The sequence below is a fragment of the Poecile atricapillus genome, chromosome Z, assembly GCF_030490865.1.
Source record: "Poecile atricapillus isolate bPoeAtr1 chromosome Z, bPoeAtr1.hap1, whole genome shotgun sequence".
NCBI classification, from domain to species: Eukaryota; Metazoa; Chordata; class Aves; order Passeriformes; family Paridae; genus Poecile; species Poecile atricapillus.
The window spans coordinates 14609140-14625227 of record NC_081289.1 but is presented as its reverse complement, the minus strand read 5'-3'; the positions used below and the strand labels follow the sequence as shown (position 1 = coordinate 14625227).

The 16088-nt window shown below is 39.2% G+C and overlaps 1 protein-coding gene and 1 long non-coding RNA gene across 4 annotated transcripts in view; both read right to left on the bottom strand.

Annotated features, from left to right (window-relative positions):
- Window positions 1-1524, bottom strand: part of LOC131573588 (neurotrophin-3-like) — a 49655-nt gene extending 48131 nt beyond the window's left edge. Inside the window, exon 1 of one of the 2 annotated variants that reach the window (XM_058827679.1) lies at window positions 1304-1524. Coding sequence is in view for 1 of the 2 variants with exons in the window: in XM_058827681.1 (XP_058683664.1) it covers window positions 1304-1321 (18 nt within the window). In the remaining variant the exon portion in view is untranslated. The remainder of the gene's footprint in view (window positions 1-1303) is intronic. The other variant, XM_058827681.1, reaches the window with a different exon arrangement.
- Window positions 1525-5668: 4144 nt separating this feature from the next.
- On the bottom strand, window positions 5669-11669 carry LOC131573252 (uncharacterized). Of its 2 annotated transcripts, none has more exons than XR_009276162.1 (4): window positions 11387-11669; window positions 9127-9240; window positions 8197-8286; window positions 5669-6005 (listed from the first exon to the last, which is right to left on the bottom strand). It is a non-coding gene; the product is annotated as an uncharacterized LOC131573252 (long non-coding RNA). The 2 variants fall into 2 exon arrangements; XR_009276163.1 differs by having other exon boundaries at window positions 9127-9222.
- Window positions 11670-16088: the final 4419 nt, after the last annotated feature.

The following is a 16088-nucleotide window of genomic DNA, read 5'->3' as shown; positions in this document are numbered from 1 at the left end:
ATCACATGAACCTGAGAGCAAAGAGTGTTTTTTGAAAGGTTGTAGCTCACAACAATTGTCTGGACCAAATAACACATATCCCTGTCTATTTAAAAAGGGGGAAGGGGGAGAAGCAACTCCCCTCACACACACACATGCGCGCACACACACACACACAAACACACACACACATACACACGCACGCACACACACACACACACACACACAGAGTCATCTCTAAATAACTGGTTTTGCAATATAGGAACCAGAGAATGCATGCATAGCAGCCCTATTCAATCCAAAATATCCATCTCTCCAGATACTGCATATTTATAGTTTGAGAGATAGGACCAGCACAGAGCTTTCCCGTTTATTTTAATGAAGGATTAAAAACTGATCAGAAAACTATCTAAACCATCCAAGGACTTTTTCCCCTCTTGGCTAAGAGCAGTTTGGTGTCTCCATAAGGACTCGACAGTAACTGACACTTTAAGCTGCATTTCAGCTGTTTAGATGAGAAACAGCTTTCTATTTTGCTCTTTAGATGTGCATCTCTGTTGATTAGTTGTGTGCTGCATTCCTAGAAGGCACTCACCAAGTGCTGGGAGCTGCAACATAAGACTAGTTTCCCTGCCATTCCAGCACAGAGCGAGTGTATCTTTTTCACCTAGACACAGATGTGCAGAGAATCTTTTGATCTCCAGCTCTTCCCAGAGAATTTAGTGTTTGGGTTTGGGCAGAATGAGGATTGATTCAAAGGTCATGAACAGGGTTTTCAGCGTCTGGCACACACACAAAATATAAAAGCTCCAGTGAAACTGGTTACCTGCAGCAGGCGAGGTCTAGAAATTGGGAATTTTGGCTTTGCTTGTCAGGGGCTCTAACTTTGCCAGAGGGCGAGCGTGCTACGCTACGTGTGCTGAGGCTGGTTCTTGCAATCCACGGTCAAGACTTTAAACCCCTTTTGTTATATCTGAACTTGCTGGTTTCCCTCTTAAGACAAAACAAAAAGTCTCCTTTGCTTTTACCTCTTAAATAATATTTCCTGTAGCACCTCATATTTCTCCTCCACCACTTTCTTTCCAGGGACCCGAACAACAGCGTGAGGAGCAGGAGGAGAGGGGAACCTCAAGACTGAAGCAAACTATAGGGCAAGTAGGGGTGAGGGAAGGAGGAGGCACCATGGGAAAGGCAACATTTGGGACATGTCTACTGCTTTCAAGACCCTCACCTCCTCCCCATTATACTTCTTTAAAGGACCCCTCTCCCCCCTCCCCTCCCTGCCCTCTTAGGACCCTATTAGAAAACGTCAAATTTCCCTTACCGTGGTAGGAGTAACCATGGCATCCGTGTGAATGTTTCCAGAAAAGTCGACATGAAGAGAAAGGTGGATGTAAATACGTTCATTCAAAGTCTCAAAGTTGGTCTGCTTGGGTTGTGCAGAGTTGTTCTATGGGAGAGGAGCCTTAAACTCTGAGTCCCGTGAACATAATCTGCTCGATTATAACAAACCAGCTCAGCCAGATGGCTCTGTGCTTTGTGGATTAACCCCTTTATTGCCACACTCTGCTTTCCCTACCTACCATTTATAACAACCTTGCCTGGCTGGGGAAATTCAGAGAATGAGGAATTTTTTTGAAAATGACAAAACTGTAGTAAAGGTCATTTTTCCCCTTGTGTGCTCTAAAAAAAAAAAAAACCACCATCCTGTGCCTATTTTTTTTTTTAAATCCAATAAATGGTTTTATTCCTCTTCCTGGCAAAACCTCTTCATATTATTAAGAACACTATTAGCACCAGGGAACATTTTAGAGAATTCTTTTGTTAAATCACCACCATCCCTTCCAGACTGTGATTCTCAGCAGACAAGTATTTTATTGCAGGAATGTCTCTGTGTTTGCACTCTAATGGTCCATCCACTCCCCCCTTCCCGCCCCTCTGTCCCCCACGCTCCCTCTATCTCCCACATGCACACACTTTGCTCACACTGCCAGCATGTGCTGCTATTCCTACCCCTGTTCACAAGTAACTACAGGACATGTCAAACAGGTGAAACAGACATACAGACCTACAGTGCCAGAAGCCCTTGCTCTCTCACTCTGACTTCTCTATTAATTTTTTTTTTCCAATTATTTGCAAATCTTTGACAAATTTATTTCTTCAGTCACCATTTCTGTCAAGGAAGTCACCCACCCTGACACAAAAATAAGTGCTCGGAGAAAACACCCACTGTTAAGAACAGACTTTAGGCTGGATTTGTGTACAGTTCCTCCTGTTTTGACTAGTAGATTTGTCCATTAAAGATAGCAAGTGCCAAAAACATGGAAAGTTCATCAGCAACCAGCAGCGACTGGTTCCCAAACTTTTTATTTAGAGAGATCGCTCACAGAGATGGCTGATAAATTTAGCTGCATGCCTCAAAGTCTCCCTCTAAATTTACATGCTTAAGTCATCTTTCTTTTCTGTTTGATTTGAGCATAATTGAGCAAGTCATAACCATAAGAATGTGGTCATATAAGATATGAGGTGACACTTTAAATCATAAGGGTCACCAGATTGTTTCCTTAAAGAATACTTTTACTAGCTCAGTAAGTTTTTTCTTTTCCTGTTTAACCATAGATTTTTTTTTTCTCTTTTTCCTCTCTGTGTAAAGATAATTACCCCTCTCTTGCTTCAGAGCTTTGTACCATCTCCGTTAAGACATTTTAATCTACCTGGAAAGTTTTTACAGTTTTATTGAAATATTTACCACCATAGATTGAAATACAGATGGTGTCATTAGTTGCAGTTGTCCTTTCTCTGAATATTTTTAAGCGTAAAATGGTCCCATTTAGGGGATTTTGCCATTTAAATGGTCCTGTTGAAGGGATTCCACAATTTGTATTTGTCTCATAAGTTCTGCCTGAGTCTCTTGTTGCCCAAATGGGAGAACAAAAGTCATCTCCCACCACTGCCTCCTAAGAATTCTGTACTAAAACTTACTGCTCTAGCAATAAAAAAAAAAAACAAACAAAAAAACAAACAAAAAAAAAAACCAAAACAACCCCACCCTCCTCAAACTTGAATAACTCTAGTTCCAATGGTTTGTGTCTCACCTGTTCCTGAATGCTGTTTCCATCTGATTTAGAGCTTTCTCAGCTAAGATGAGGGAACTCGAATTAAATCCTGTGCATCCCCCACCCAGCCCAGGCACTGTAGTCATATCTGAGAAATGCCTAAAATGTGACTCAGCTTTTAATCTCCTGAAGTAGACAAACGGTGCTAGGAATAGAAAATTTTCCTGTGTCTGGTGAACGAATGTTCCTCTGGAGGTAGGCAAAGGGTTAAGCCTCTGAAGGCAGCCCTAGCCCAGGAACTTCACATTTGCAGCAAGGAAAAAAAAAATAAAGAAAAAAAAAAGCAGCAAAAGAAGAAGAAGCAAAAGACCTGGGCAGAGGGGCTGCCTACCTCTGATGGGAGGCAAACCTCCCGGAGCTTGCACGAATGGAGGGGTTTTGCCCTGTGTCTGGGTCTGTGGGCAATCAGATGCCTTGTAATTTGAGATATGACACCTTAATCTCGCCGAATATGTGAGCACTGCAAAAAGCATTGTAGACAGCCTGTTTTCACAGCCAGGGAAAATGGAGACATGTTTGGTCCTCGCTGTTTTCCAGCCTTTCCCCTACAGATCTTTCTGGAGCTGCTTCTTTCTAGGTATTTCTACATCTTCTGTTGTTACTCTGGGGGTGGGGAGGTTTTTTCCCTCATGCTAACCCTTAGCAGAGGTGCCTTTCTTTGACACTTTAAGCAGCTTTTTTAGTTTTTAATGAGAAGCAATCCAGCTCCCAAATGGTTACCTTATTTTATCTGTCGCCCTTGGATCTGAGGTTCTGACATGACAAAAAAAAAATAAAAAAAGGGGGAGAAAAAAAAAAGTTAAAAAAAAAAGTAAAATATTTCTTTGAACAAGTCCCTGCTCTGTCTTGAAGAATCTGAAACATTGCTTAAAGCATGCTGGAGAAAGTAATCTTTGAATTCTGGGGATTTTAATTGAGATAATTACAAGACATTGATCTAATTAATTAGGCACTTGACCAGACTTCAAAACGTGATATTTTATATACTTTGAAGACATGTATTTTTCTCTACATATTAACAGATACCTCTGTGACTTCGTTTGATGATAAAAAATTGAATATTTATAGGGAAGATATGCGTGTGAGTATGCAAATACATGAAAATTTTATTGGGTTTAATGCATGCCTTGGGTCATTCTAAAAGCAGGGAGCATGTTCTGTAATGGTTAGCTTTTGCAACAGCACCACTTTGTGGCTGAAATCCCAAACAGATCCCAGAAAGGGACTGTAGGGGCACCACATGTGCCTCAGCAAGTTTGAGCAGCTCCCATGGTGGTTGGTTTTAATATCCATTGGCAAATGCACTTACCTGAGATGGAAATGTGTTCCAGCCATATGGTCCTCTCTTTTTAAGATGGTGGATTTGAAGTAAAGGCAAGGAAGAAAAAGTGGGAGCAGAAGATTAGCTCTGAGAATTTTGACCAACTGAAATCTTCAGTACAGAAAGCTGTTCACCTTACAAATGCCAAAATCACTTTTGTTCGTATTTCCAGAATTTTATAAAGGGCCTGACAACATCTCCAGAATTTTTTCTTTTTTTCTGGACATGTGCTGCAAATGTTTTGTTGGAAGTAAAAAGGAATCCAACTGTGTTTTTATTTGGTGGGAATGGTGGTGGAAAGAATTGAAATTATTTATTTAAACATTATTTAAATATTGTTTTAAGAATACCAATGGTACCATTTCATAGCTGAAGGAATTTCTGAAACCTTATTGGCATCCTCACTTCCACCTAGGCTAGGCAAATGAGGATTAGAAAGAAATTCCAAGCAAGATTCAAACAAACCAACAAACAACTTCAAACTTGGTTTTGTTACACATTTCTTGGAAAGTTGTCTTCTGCAGCTTTTCTTCTTCCTTAAAAATAATTGGGACAGCTCATAGCAATTAACATGGTGGGTCAAAGATGATACAGTGTAAAATGTGTACCCAGAACTGTAGGCATTGTGAGAGGGAGGATGGGAATAATGCACGTAAATAGGCAAGAATTCTGGTCACACTGTGAAAGCCATTACTCTTCAGAGCTTTTCCTCAAAGAAAGGCATTTTACAGAGTCAGCTTTTATGCAGCTCACCATCAAACCTATTTCCTTGGCAGAGAATTAGAAAAGTGAGATTAAATGAAATTATAATAGTGTTAATTAAAATAACATCCAGATGCATTAAAATGCACCTAGTAAGTACAACTACAATTACTTTCTTGCATGAAAGATTTCACACATACACACAACACTCCAGTGCTCAGACCAAAATTTTAATTGTTTTACAAATATTTTTAATTTCAAAGGAAATGTATTGATCTGTTCTCCTATATCAAAGTAAAGCTCTATATTAGGTGATATACAAAAGGGGATTTACACTCTTCAGTATGTAGGTGTGTTTTGCCAATAGAGTTATGTATGATTACAAATCTCTCCAATATACTAATGTGTTACATCCCTTATCAGCTTAACTCATATTTTGGATTTATGTAATTGTCTTTTTCTGATGGTATCCATTTTTTTCAAAGATGATCTTTATTGCAGCAGTAATTCAGAAACAAGGTTAGTTGATGATAGGCAACATTTTGGGAAAGAAAATCTATTCCTTGTAATTATAAGCATACTTTGAACCCCTACTCATTTGTTATAATTCCAAATTAGCTGAAGAGAACTTGCATGACTATCAGTAAGAAAAATACTAAGGAAAAAATATGAAATTAAAACCATGTGAAGAAGTTTGGTTCCATTACTTATGCTAGAACTGTGAAAAGTTTTTAATGATGAAGAGGAGATTTGGAGTCACAACACCATTCTTTTGTGAGGAAGATAAATTCCACACTGGGACATATAAAAAGATATATGAGGTGCTTGGTAAGTTGTCAGCTGGGATGCTGGGACTCAGTTCTGACCATGTTCAAGTCAGAGAAGACCTGGGAAATGACAGAAACAATGATTAAATGTGTAGTTTAAAATATGCTGGAAAACACCAACAGAGTTAAGAAATCAGTCAGGACTCACAAGCCTGTAACTGACCCTGGCTAGGGCAAGGGAAGGTCTAGGTGGTCTCTCTCCCCCCATCTCTCTCATGACTACTTGACTTACACCATCACAGAAAGCAAATATGTTCAGGAACATCTTGTACTCAGAACTCTGGCATAGCTCTTGAAGAAAACTTCCCAGTGAAATCTTTCAGGAAGTTTCCACTACATATTCATATGACTTGATTTGGGACACTAAATGTCTTTATAATGGGGAAATTTTTCTACAAAGAAGTAAACCTGTACTGGTTTTCCCTCCTGGACTGGTGCTTCTGCATCTTTCAGGTGCAGTGGAATTGTAATAGCTGGAGCAAGTTGAAAGAGGATGAAAAAAAGGACAACAAATTAATATTTTTCAAAACAAAGATAAAAATAAATACAAGTCAAGCAGTTCCAAATGGAAGGGGCTCAGAGAACTTCTGGTCTGGTATCTGTTAGATCCAAGCAGGTTTCCCATCACTGAAATGACAGGCTCAGTTCCACACCACACATCCAGGAAACATGTCCTAACCTGTGTGTTTATTCCTACTCTTAGTGTCAAATACAGGTGCTCTTCTCAATGGTCACAACCAGAAGAAATAGAAAGAGCAAAGCAAAGCAAAGAAAGGTTGAATAGTGAAACACTCTGTTAAAAGAGAAGCTCATTCACTTGCAAGCAGCAACAAAAGTTGATGGAACAATGGGCAACGATATTTCACATAAACTTATTTAGTTAACATTCTTATTTTTGTCTACTGTAATAAAAAAGTCTTGGTTCAAAGTAGAGCTGAAAAGGTATATTTAACAGCACAAGTCAGATTGTTGAAGCCAGTGGGATACTTCTCAGCACTGGCTTGTATCTCCTGTAGTTAATATTTGTGTGTTGTGTCCTTACAAGGCAATTTTATTTGAATTAAAACAACTTTTATTCAAACTTTTTGTCTGATGGATGCTGATGCCCATTTGGCTGAGCTACTACACTTTAATTCCCTAAAACCTTAGTGTGAAATCACATCTGCTGGAGGAGGGGCAGAGCAGAAAACGTGGTATGGATCAACTTTCAGGCAGCCAAAAACCGAAAGTCCCATTTGAGACAATGCATATGTACAGGCAGGGGGTTTGGAACAACCCTGAGCCAAAGTGCACTCTCTGTCCATACTGGCCTATCTTTTTTTTTTTTTTTTTTTTTTTTTTCTTCTCAAATAAGGCATTTCCCAAGCCTAGTACATGCATGTAATTAAGTACTCTTTGAGGGCTTATAGGTAAAACATTTAATGCATCTTTCCATAGTATTAAGTTTAAGCTCACTGGAGTTGTCTATGAGCTAATTAGGAAGTCCCTGGATTGATTTGTGACTGTTTCAAATGATGGTGTCACCAGCAGCTTCCAGGAAGGCCTGGCTGCTGGACCATTCCAGCCCCATCCCAAGTAGGATTCCCCTTCCCTCCTGCAGGCAAGGGATGTGCTGATGCAGAGCATCAGGCACAAGACATGGATCAAGGGATCAAGGATTCACAACAAAATCAAAACCACTCCTTAGGAGCTGTGTGAACAGGCAATGGAGTCTTGTACGCCCAGAGCCTTTTCTTAGCCTCAATTCAAAGAAAGGGATTACCTTTTTCTTTCATTGCTATGCATATCTTTTTTAAAACCAGGTAAACAGACAAATGTTTTTCACCCACATTCCACTGTTCTCCAGTTTTATTTGGAAGAACAAATTCAGCCTGTTAGGAATCAAGCAGGATAAGGAAAAAAACAAAGGCATGGCGACTTTTAAAATTATAATTTCTTTTTGGTCTGAAGACTATATGGCTTTTGACCCCATCTCTCATGATGGGAGTAGTGGGTAAAAAAAGCAGCTGGATGGAAAAATCCAGCACGTTCTTTTGATTGAATCACACTACTGACACTTGAGGCTGATTGTGCTTCAGGCTGTCCACGCCTGGAGCTAAGTTTAGGCTAAGTTCTTAGTTTATAAGGAACCCTTTTCCCTCTGAGGAAGCTCATGCCAAATTCTGTTCTGCTACATGCTCATAGCAAATCTCTCTTCCCAAATATCATCATTTAACCCATGCCTGTGGTTGTGTAAAAGGTTCCTACTCACATGCTTTACTGTCTGCCCCATGTTTCATTCCAGTTCTGCAGCTGAGCAATTCCTTTATCAAGGACCAGAATAGAAACTGAGGTTTCTGCCCTGCAAGGGAGGAAAAGGAAGAAATCACGCGTTGAGCAGAGGACACAGAGAGTGTTTATTTCAGGAAGACGGGGATGGTCACACAATCATCCCTGACTGACACAGCCTAATCCATGAGTCATACAAGCTTGTACACACAAACAACAATAGGAAAATTTATGGGGTTTTAGGACTGTTAGGAGGTTATGACATGTATGTTCTCTCCAGTGCACACGCTGGGCTTGATTTTTATCTTTCCTTTAGTGGTTAATTTGACGCTTTTTTCCCTTGCTGAGAAGTTCCTGCTGGAGGCAATTCCCCAGTATGGCTTGTCTCAGTAGCCAGCAGTGTTTGTTAAACACAGCCTCTGTCCCTGCAAGCTCTGCCTTTGATGTAAAGCAAGACATCCTTATGCTGTAGAATTGCTTGAAATGTGTGTAAGGAGTTGAATCTAAAGATGTTAAGGACAGTTTTTGTGACACTGTTTACAGTCTAAGGAAGCATCCAGGCTTTCCCTTAATTATTGTGGTCTCTACCTAAGTATTATGAAAAGATGAAATTTTTATCCTGAGAGAGAATAAAACTGATTTGCATGGCTACATCTTTTGAAAATAGAGATTATTCTTGCAACAGGGCACAGTCAGTGTTACAGTCACATCTCATCTGATAGAGACAGATATTTTGGCTCTCATCTGCAGATGCTAAACACAAAAAGCAAGCAGGAACACAGAGCCTGTGTGAAACTAAGTCACACAAGCTTCTCACTCTAGCCTGAGAAAGCGTAAAGAAAAATCCAAACAGTCCTTGGTAAAGGACAACAATCTTTGCAGGTGTTGTTTAAGATCCTTGTTGTTTACTTACAAGAAAGAGTCAAGGGATGGTGTTCCACTTAATCAATGCTGGTGGTGTGCTGCTTTAATGACCAGCCAGAGTTTTACCTCTCAGACCTTCTTGAACCTGTTTATAAAAGAAGATCTAAAATAATAAACTTTGCTCTTTTGGACAATACAGCTAAGAGAGTCAGTGTCTCGCCGTTCCTATTATAGTGTGACACTCATTAACCCCAAACAAAGCAAAACTCCAGGAATGCATGATTTCTTTATAGAAATATGACTGTACTGAGCTAGGCCCAGAATGTTAAACAAATAAGCACTTTTTTAAATATGTCTATACCAAACTCCACACTGTCAGGGATTAGCTCACTTTCTTCATTGTACCTTGATATCTGTCCTGTATCTTCCCTTAATTTTTGAAAATTTCTCTTTTATGCATGACTTCTATTTCTTTAAATAGCTCAAAGAAAAAAAAAAAAAAAAGATGCTGCACTGTATCAAACAAGGTGACAGATCTGAGGGTCTTACTGAGCCAGTAAAGTGAGAAAATAACACTAAATCCTAAAAATACCCACTTAGAACCTACAAATTTCCTAGCATACAACCCAGTTTTAAGTCCTCCCCCCACACACGGGCTTTTGTCCTGTGATGTGATACCTACAGCCAGTGGAAACTGTTTCACTTGGGAAAAACTGACCATGCAGCATGCCTTACTTTGCACTGAGATAAATGCCACATGTCAGTTCTGCTGCAGTCTCAAGTTCTTTAAGGCAATTTCCATGCTCCACCATGTTTTTCCCAGGGATGGGATCCTGAATCAGCTCAATGAAATGAAGAACATGCAAAATTTCTGTGTGATTATCCTTGGACTGCTTGTTAAATACAGTAGAGCATTCCCTGCTCACACAGAAATGGCTTGTGCTATTAAAACACCCCACACAGACCCTGCTGTGGAGCTTGGATAGCCATCAGTGCTTGGGTCAGTCTCATGGATGGCTGTGTGGGATGCACTGAAGGGGCTCCTAAACACTGGAATGGGCTGCCTGGGGAGGTGGTGGAGTTCCCATCACTGGAGGTGTCCAAGAAAAGCCTGGACGTGACACTCGGTGCTCTGGTTTGGTAGACGTAGTGGTATTTGGTCACAGGTTGGACTGGATGTTCTTGGAGGTCTTTCCCAACCTCAGTGATTCAATGACCCTGTGATTCTTTCTATAGGCCTGATCTGGCCTTTCAGCTGCTGTGCAGGCCGTTATCACTGACCCCTTTCTACAGAAAATTCCACCTCCCCGTGCTCTGCACTCGTGACTTTGTGCATATAACACAAGGGCTGGGGTCACAACTAAAGGTTTAACATATCACCTACCCTTTTATAGCAACACTTCTGGGGTTTGTGTGAATAAAAGTGGAGTAGCAGTGTGTAGGAAGTGGGAGGCCAGCAAGAAGACGAAGGAGGGACAGAAGAGCTGGTTGGAAAAGTAAATAGGACTGAAAAGAGCAAGAATGGCTGCAGCCAGAGGAATTTAGAGAAACAGAGATAACACTTTTTGCAATCTGAGGCTATAAAATCGTGTCAACATGCAGAGGAAGATGATAAGGCATGACTTTACCTCTTCTACAATGGCCTGAGGCACAATCACTTTTGCAATTATTTACCCTGCCGCCTACTCAGGCCAGTTGTTAAAAGCTATAATTCGAGTCATCCTCTCTACTCAAAAATGCACCTGGAGTCCAGCTATGACATGTAAACATGTTCTTTTACCAGTGCTCCCAGATTATCATGAACATTTGGTGCTGGTACTGGATGTTTCCAAATCTCAAATGAGATGTTTGCTTTGCCACTGTGTTTTAACACATCCCTCCCCTCCACCCGCCCCCCCCAAAACCCCAAAACCCAAAACAAAACATAAAAACCCCAAAACAAAACAACCAACAAAGGAAAATCAAACAAAACAAAAATAAACCAAAACACAACAAAAACCAAAAACAAACAAACAACCCCACAAAAACCCCACCCAACAGTTTTTTCTCTGAAACAAAGACACAAACAAAAATATTTCAGAAATATTTTGCATGAGGAAAAGTTTCTACTACTGAAATTTCTACTTAAAAGATTATTTTGGTTTTGCAATTCTTGTACTCCAAAGGATTCTGTTTTTAAGGTCCAGTTAAAACCTTAAAAGTTATCAGTGAGATTAAGCTAGATCAGAAACAAAAACAGTGTTCAGTCACTATTTTAAGTAAAAGACCAGAAAACTTGAATGAGAACACCAGGCTACTACAATACTTACCTTATATTTATGATTTATTGCAAAAAATTTTGATTAAAAGTTTTCTACCCAGTATGAAAATGTTAACACCCTTTCATGGCTCTGTTCTGGCTTGGTGCAGTGGAAATGGTGCAGGAAAGCTGATCTTGAAAATTTTCTAATAACTTCTTCTGAAGGAGACCCATGCAATTTGGCACTCCCAGCTAAGATTCAAGCAAAAAGTCCACTCTACAATTTTGCAAACATGGATAAAGCACTGGAGCTCCTTCATTCTGGATGGATATGACTGAGACAACACAGGCAGAAAACCTTGAGAGATGACAGTTTAGCAACTGAAGGGATGCACAAATGGTCCTTTCTTGTTGTTTTGCTGTGAAGAGCCAAAATAATTTTTTTTTTTTTTTTGTTAATCCCCTGTGCCTGCCAATGTCATACACAGGGCAGGCAAGACTAACATTTGGTATCAGAGGTTAACATAACAAGAGTGGAAAAGCACACTTCAGCTCCCAGGGAAGTGGATAAACACTCTGTTCCCTCGCTGGTGGCTGCCTGCTGTGCTGGGAAATATCCCTGCTTTTGCTCTGGGTTAGTGGAGGAAAGACACAGAGCAAAGAGGAATTTTTCTTCCATTAGATACTATTATGAAAGTCTTCTGGCTTTGTGAATATGGAGGAGGTTTTAGTGATCCTTTCACTGCTCTGTGAAGAGGAGAGGTAAAACGATCCCTTTATCAAATTTTAGGCAGTCCAGAAACTCTTTTTGCCACAGAGCTAAAACTCACTGAGAATAAAATTGCTTTACACACAGCTGAAAACCAAATCAATGAAACAGGTGAAACCCAATGTAATTTCTTTCCCATTTTATATCTCTTCTTCATTACTAGAGTGATACAGAAGAGACTGCAGCATAAATTGGACTCTTTCCTTGCAGTACTTGTCTGAATATGAATAAAAACCACTACATTTCAGGAAAAAAAAAAAAAATCTTTTATCCAAGCTTTTTGGAGCTTTTTTGGAGCTTTTTTTCAGTGAAGGGAGGAAAAAAAAAAAAAGAAAGAAAGAAAATATATTTGAAAAAAGCTAGATAAATAGTAATATATTATAAGACATTAGATATATTTTATGCAGAATTTTCTCCTGTGGGTTGATTTCACATTAATCAGGCTCTCTATTTCTTTCTTTTATCTACAATATTCCTGGGAGTTGTGCTTCAGGTTATCTCACAATATAATCTTCCTATGCAGGCCAAACTCATATTTTTGATCATATTTAACCCCAAGATCAACAAAAATGTTGGTGACAGACATCAGACGGGTAAACTGTACCTCAGTTCAGTTCTCAACAGTTTTAAAAGCATAATAAATGCTGATTTCCTGCCTCTAGTTTCTCATTATATGAATGAGAAATGGTGAGGGGTGTTTTGTCTCTTTGAACAGACGTAAAGAAAATTTTGCTAGTATCAACTTCATAAAGTCAAATACTCTCTTAAAATATTACAAAGAGTACTTCTGATCCATTTCTCCATATAAATTTATTTGTATTCTATTTTAGCAGCAGTTCTAAATTTTGGGAGTTTTACACTTAAAATGTTTTTCAGTTTCTGAATAGTATTAATAAATTTATTATTTTAATCTTATTATTTGCCTTTTTTTGTCCTCCTTTAAAATTGGATGTTTTCATTTCTCTTAGCCCACAGGTTTTTGCATTCCCTTCCTTGAAGATTTTGTCTTTATCTTTCTAGAGGTTTTTTCCCCCCTCTATCTAATTAAAACAAAATGACAAAACCTCATGAGAGTGCTTGGAGGCATTAGAAGATGTTTTAGAAAGGTGCTAAGCTGTGTTAGATCAACAGCAGCTGTTTCTTTTGCTTCAGTGCAGCTACAAGAATTTATAGCACTAAAATTTACACATTTTCGCTCATGTTTCCTGAATAAACAACTGGCTAAGCTTTTCTCTCCCAAAATGCAACAGCAAAATTTTACAAAGAAATTATTTCTTTGTAGGAATTGAAGAAGCTGAGGATTCAATTAAAAGTGTATTGATTTATTGCAGGTGAGGATCTTTGTTTTTCCAGCATGCTGGCATCTGAACTCCTTTTCCTTGGTACTCCCACGATTTTTGTCTTCTTTTAGTGGTGAGCAGAAGAGCTTAAAAAATTACCTGGTGACTTTTAAAGGTTTATTTCTATTTCTATCACACCTTCCAGTGATGAAGAACTAGCAGCTGTTTCACTCTCAACAAGCATTTATGTCTTTTAAAACATAGATTTTTATAAAGGGTACTCATAGGCAGCTTACACTTGTATACATCTCAATTGATATTAAAACATATATATATTTATATGTATGTATATAACATATACATAGGGTTATTAAAGGTAACTGTGCTTAAACCTATTTCTTCTGTCTATAATATTTATATTCTTGATTCTTCTCTCCACACTACCCATGCCTCAAGTTCACTGATCAATGTGGGTAAGGAAATGAAAACATTCAATTTTAAAAGCAAAGACATAGTTAAATAGTCTGCAGCACATTATTCCATGGGAAGGTTAAATTAGAAGCTGAAAGGAGCTGGAAAGTGTCATGGGATAGACAAAGGAAGGAGATAACACCGAGTGGTTGGACTCTCCTACCGTTGGGGATGGTGCCAAAGCTCTCAAAGCATTCCCGGCAGATTCCTGCGGCACCTCCGAATTTCAGCATCGGACACAAACGTGATCCAAGTGAATTAAAGAGGAACAAAATACCCCTGGCTGGCTGGGAGCTGGCAAGAATCCCGTCCATTGACTGCTGCCTCTGCTCAGCCACGGCTCCATGAACAGGTTTGACTCGGAGCGTTGGGCTGTTGTTGTTGTTGGCACAGGGACGGAGCGGGAGCCGGCGAGTGCTTTGTGTAATCACCACTATGGCTTTCCAGCCCCAGATCAGTTTTCCATAAACAAACCACAGGCCCAGTCCTCTGAGGGGGTCACTTCATTCAGCTGCTGCTCTGGCCCTGGAAAAGTCCCTTGCCCCATAAACCAGGGGTCTGCAGTAGTGAAATCACAACCAAACACTTCAGATTTAACAGAAGGGCTCAGCATCCTGCAGGATCATCTCCCTCAGTAGCCAAAGTCAATCAAAGATCAAAACACAGGTTACTTCCAGAGGAGTTTCTGGATTTTCACCAGCACAGCCAAGAGGGGAGCTCAACCCTCTTTGGAGAGACTCTTCAAGATGTCTATGAGTGCCTAAGGTTAAAGACTGTAGGAATAAACAAATTGTGGGAAATGGGCTCAGAGGTTCTCTGTGAAAACTCCAAGCAACTTGGTCCTCTCACTTGTCGAAGAAAGGACAAGACTGTCCCAGCTCCTCATCTGTGTGGCCATAATCCTGAGACGGTGCCATTCTGACAGGACAAGAAGAAATGGCCTCAAGCTGCATTGGAGGAGCTTCAGGTTAGACTCCAGGAGGAATTTCTTCCTCTGAAGGGTTGATAAAAGTTGGAAGGAAGGTGGTGGAGTCCCCATCCCTGGAGGTGTCCAAGGAATGCCTGGATGTGGCACTCTGTGCTGTGGTCTGGTTGACTCAGTGGGGATCAGTCATAGGTGAAACTCAATGACCTTGGAATTATTTTCCAACCTCAATGATCCGGTAATTCTGTGTTTGAGCGTGAGTTCCCAAAAGTTTTTTCCATTAGGAAAAAGGAGAAGCCAAGTTATCCTTTTGGGAAGGTTTTTTTCTCTTTAAGTAAATACTCCTAACAGAAAGCACAAGCATTTTCAGGTTTAATTCCTTGATCACAAATAATGCCCAAGGAAAATTTGACAAAAGGTACTCTAAGGTCATTCATGGTCAACCTGATGTACAGATGTGGATTTCCAAATTTTGATCTGTGTTATTCTGCCTTCCTTCTCTCAGCTATAAAGTCAATCCTTAATGCCTTTGTTTTCTATAAAAACAGCAAATAATCAACATTTTTGCTGCAAATTCATTAAATACGAATATTAATATTAATAAATGTAAGTATTATCACTAAATCCACATATTTGTAAATGTAAAGGGGTTAGTAGTGCATTTATATTATTACATTTACTTTAAATAAACACATTTATTACATAAAAATACAGTTAAATAATATTTATGCATTCATGTATTCTTTCTTTAATATATATATACACACACATATATATGTATTATTTTTCAGCCTACTCTATATTTCTGTGTGGTTGACAAGTCAGAAACCTATTTGTATTAATTTACCCTATATCCACAGTCCCTAAACGCTGGATCCTAACTCAGTCTCAAAAGACTGTTTAAATTCCTAACACTATCCTGATTTACAGCAACAGAGGATCTCCCTTACTATATCCCTTAATTAAAAAAAAACCCTAAAAATAAAACAATAAAACCAAAATAGCAAAAGAAAATGAAAAAAATCCAACCAAAACAAAAAACCTCATTGATAATTCCCCCACAAACAAAATCAAAATAAAAAACATGGAGAAAAGTTGATATTTCCATGTCAATTGTAAAGAAAGAATGATGGATTGAATAATCCAAGAAAAATAATAAAATTCAAAGCAAGTTGTCTGGATTTCCCATGTCCAGGGGAGTTCAAGGGTACTTACTCATTTATCTCCCCAAACTTTTTTAAAACAAAAGCAAAAAGCTCAAACAGTAAAGACTGAGACATTTCAAATATGATTGGGAATGATGTTAAAATGATGACCAAGTATGGGG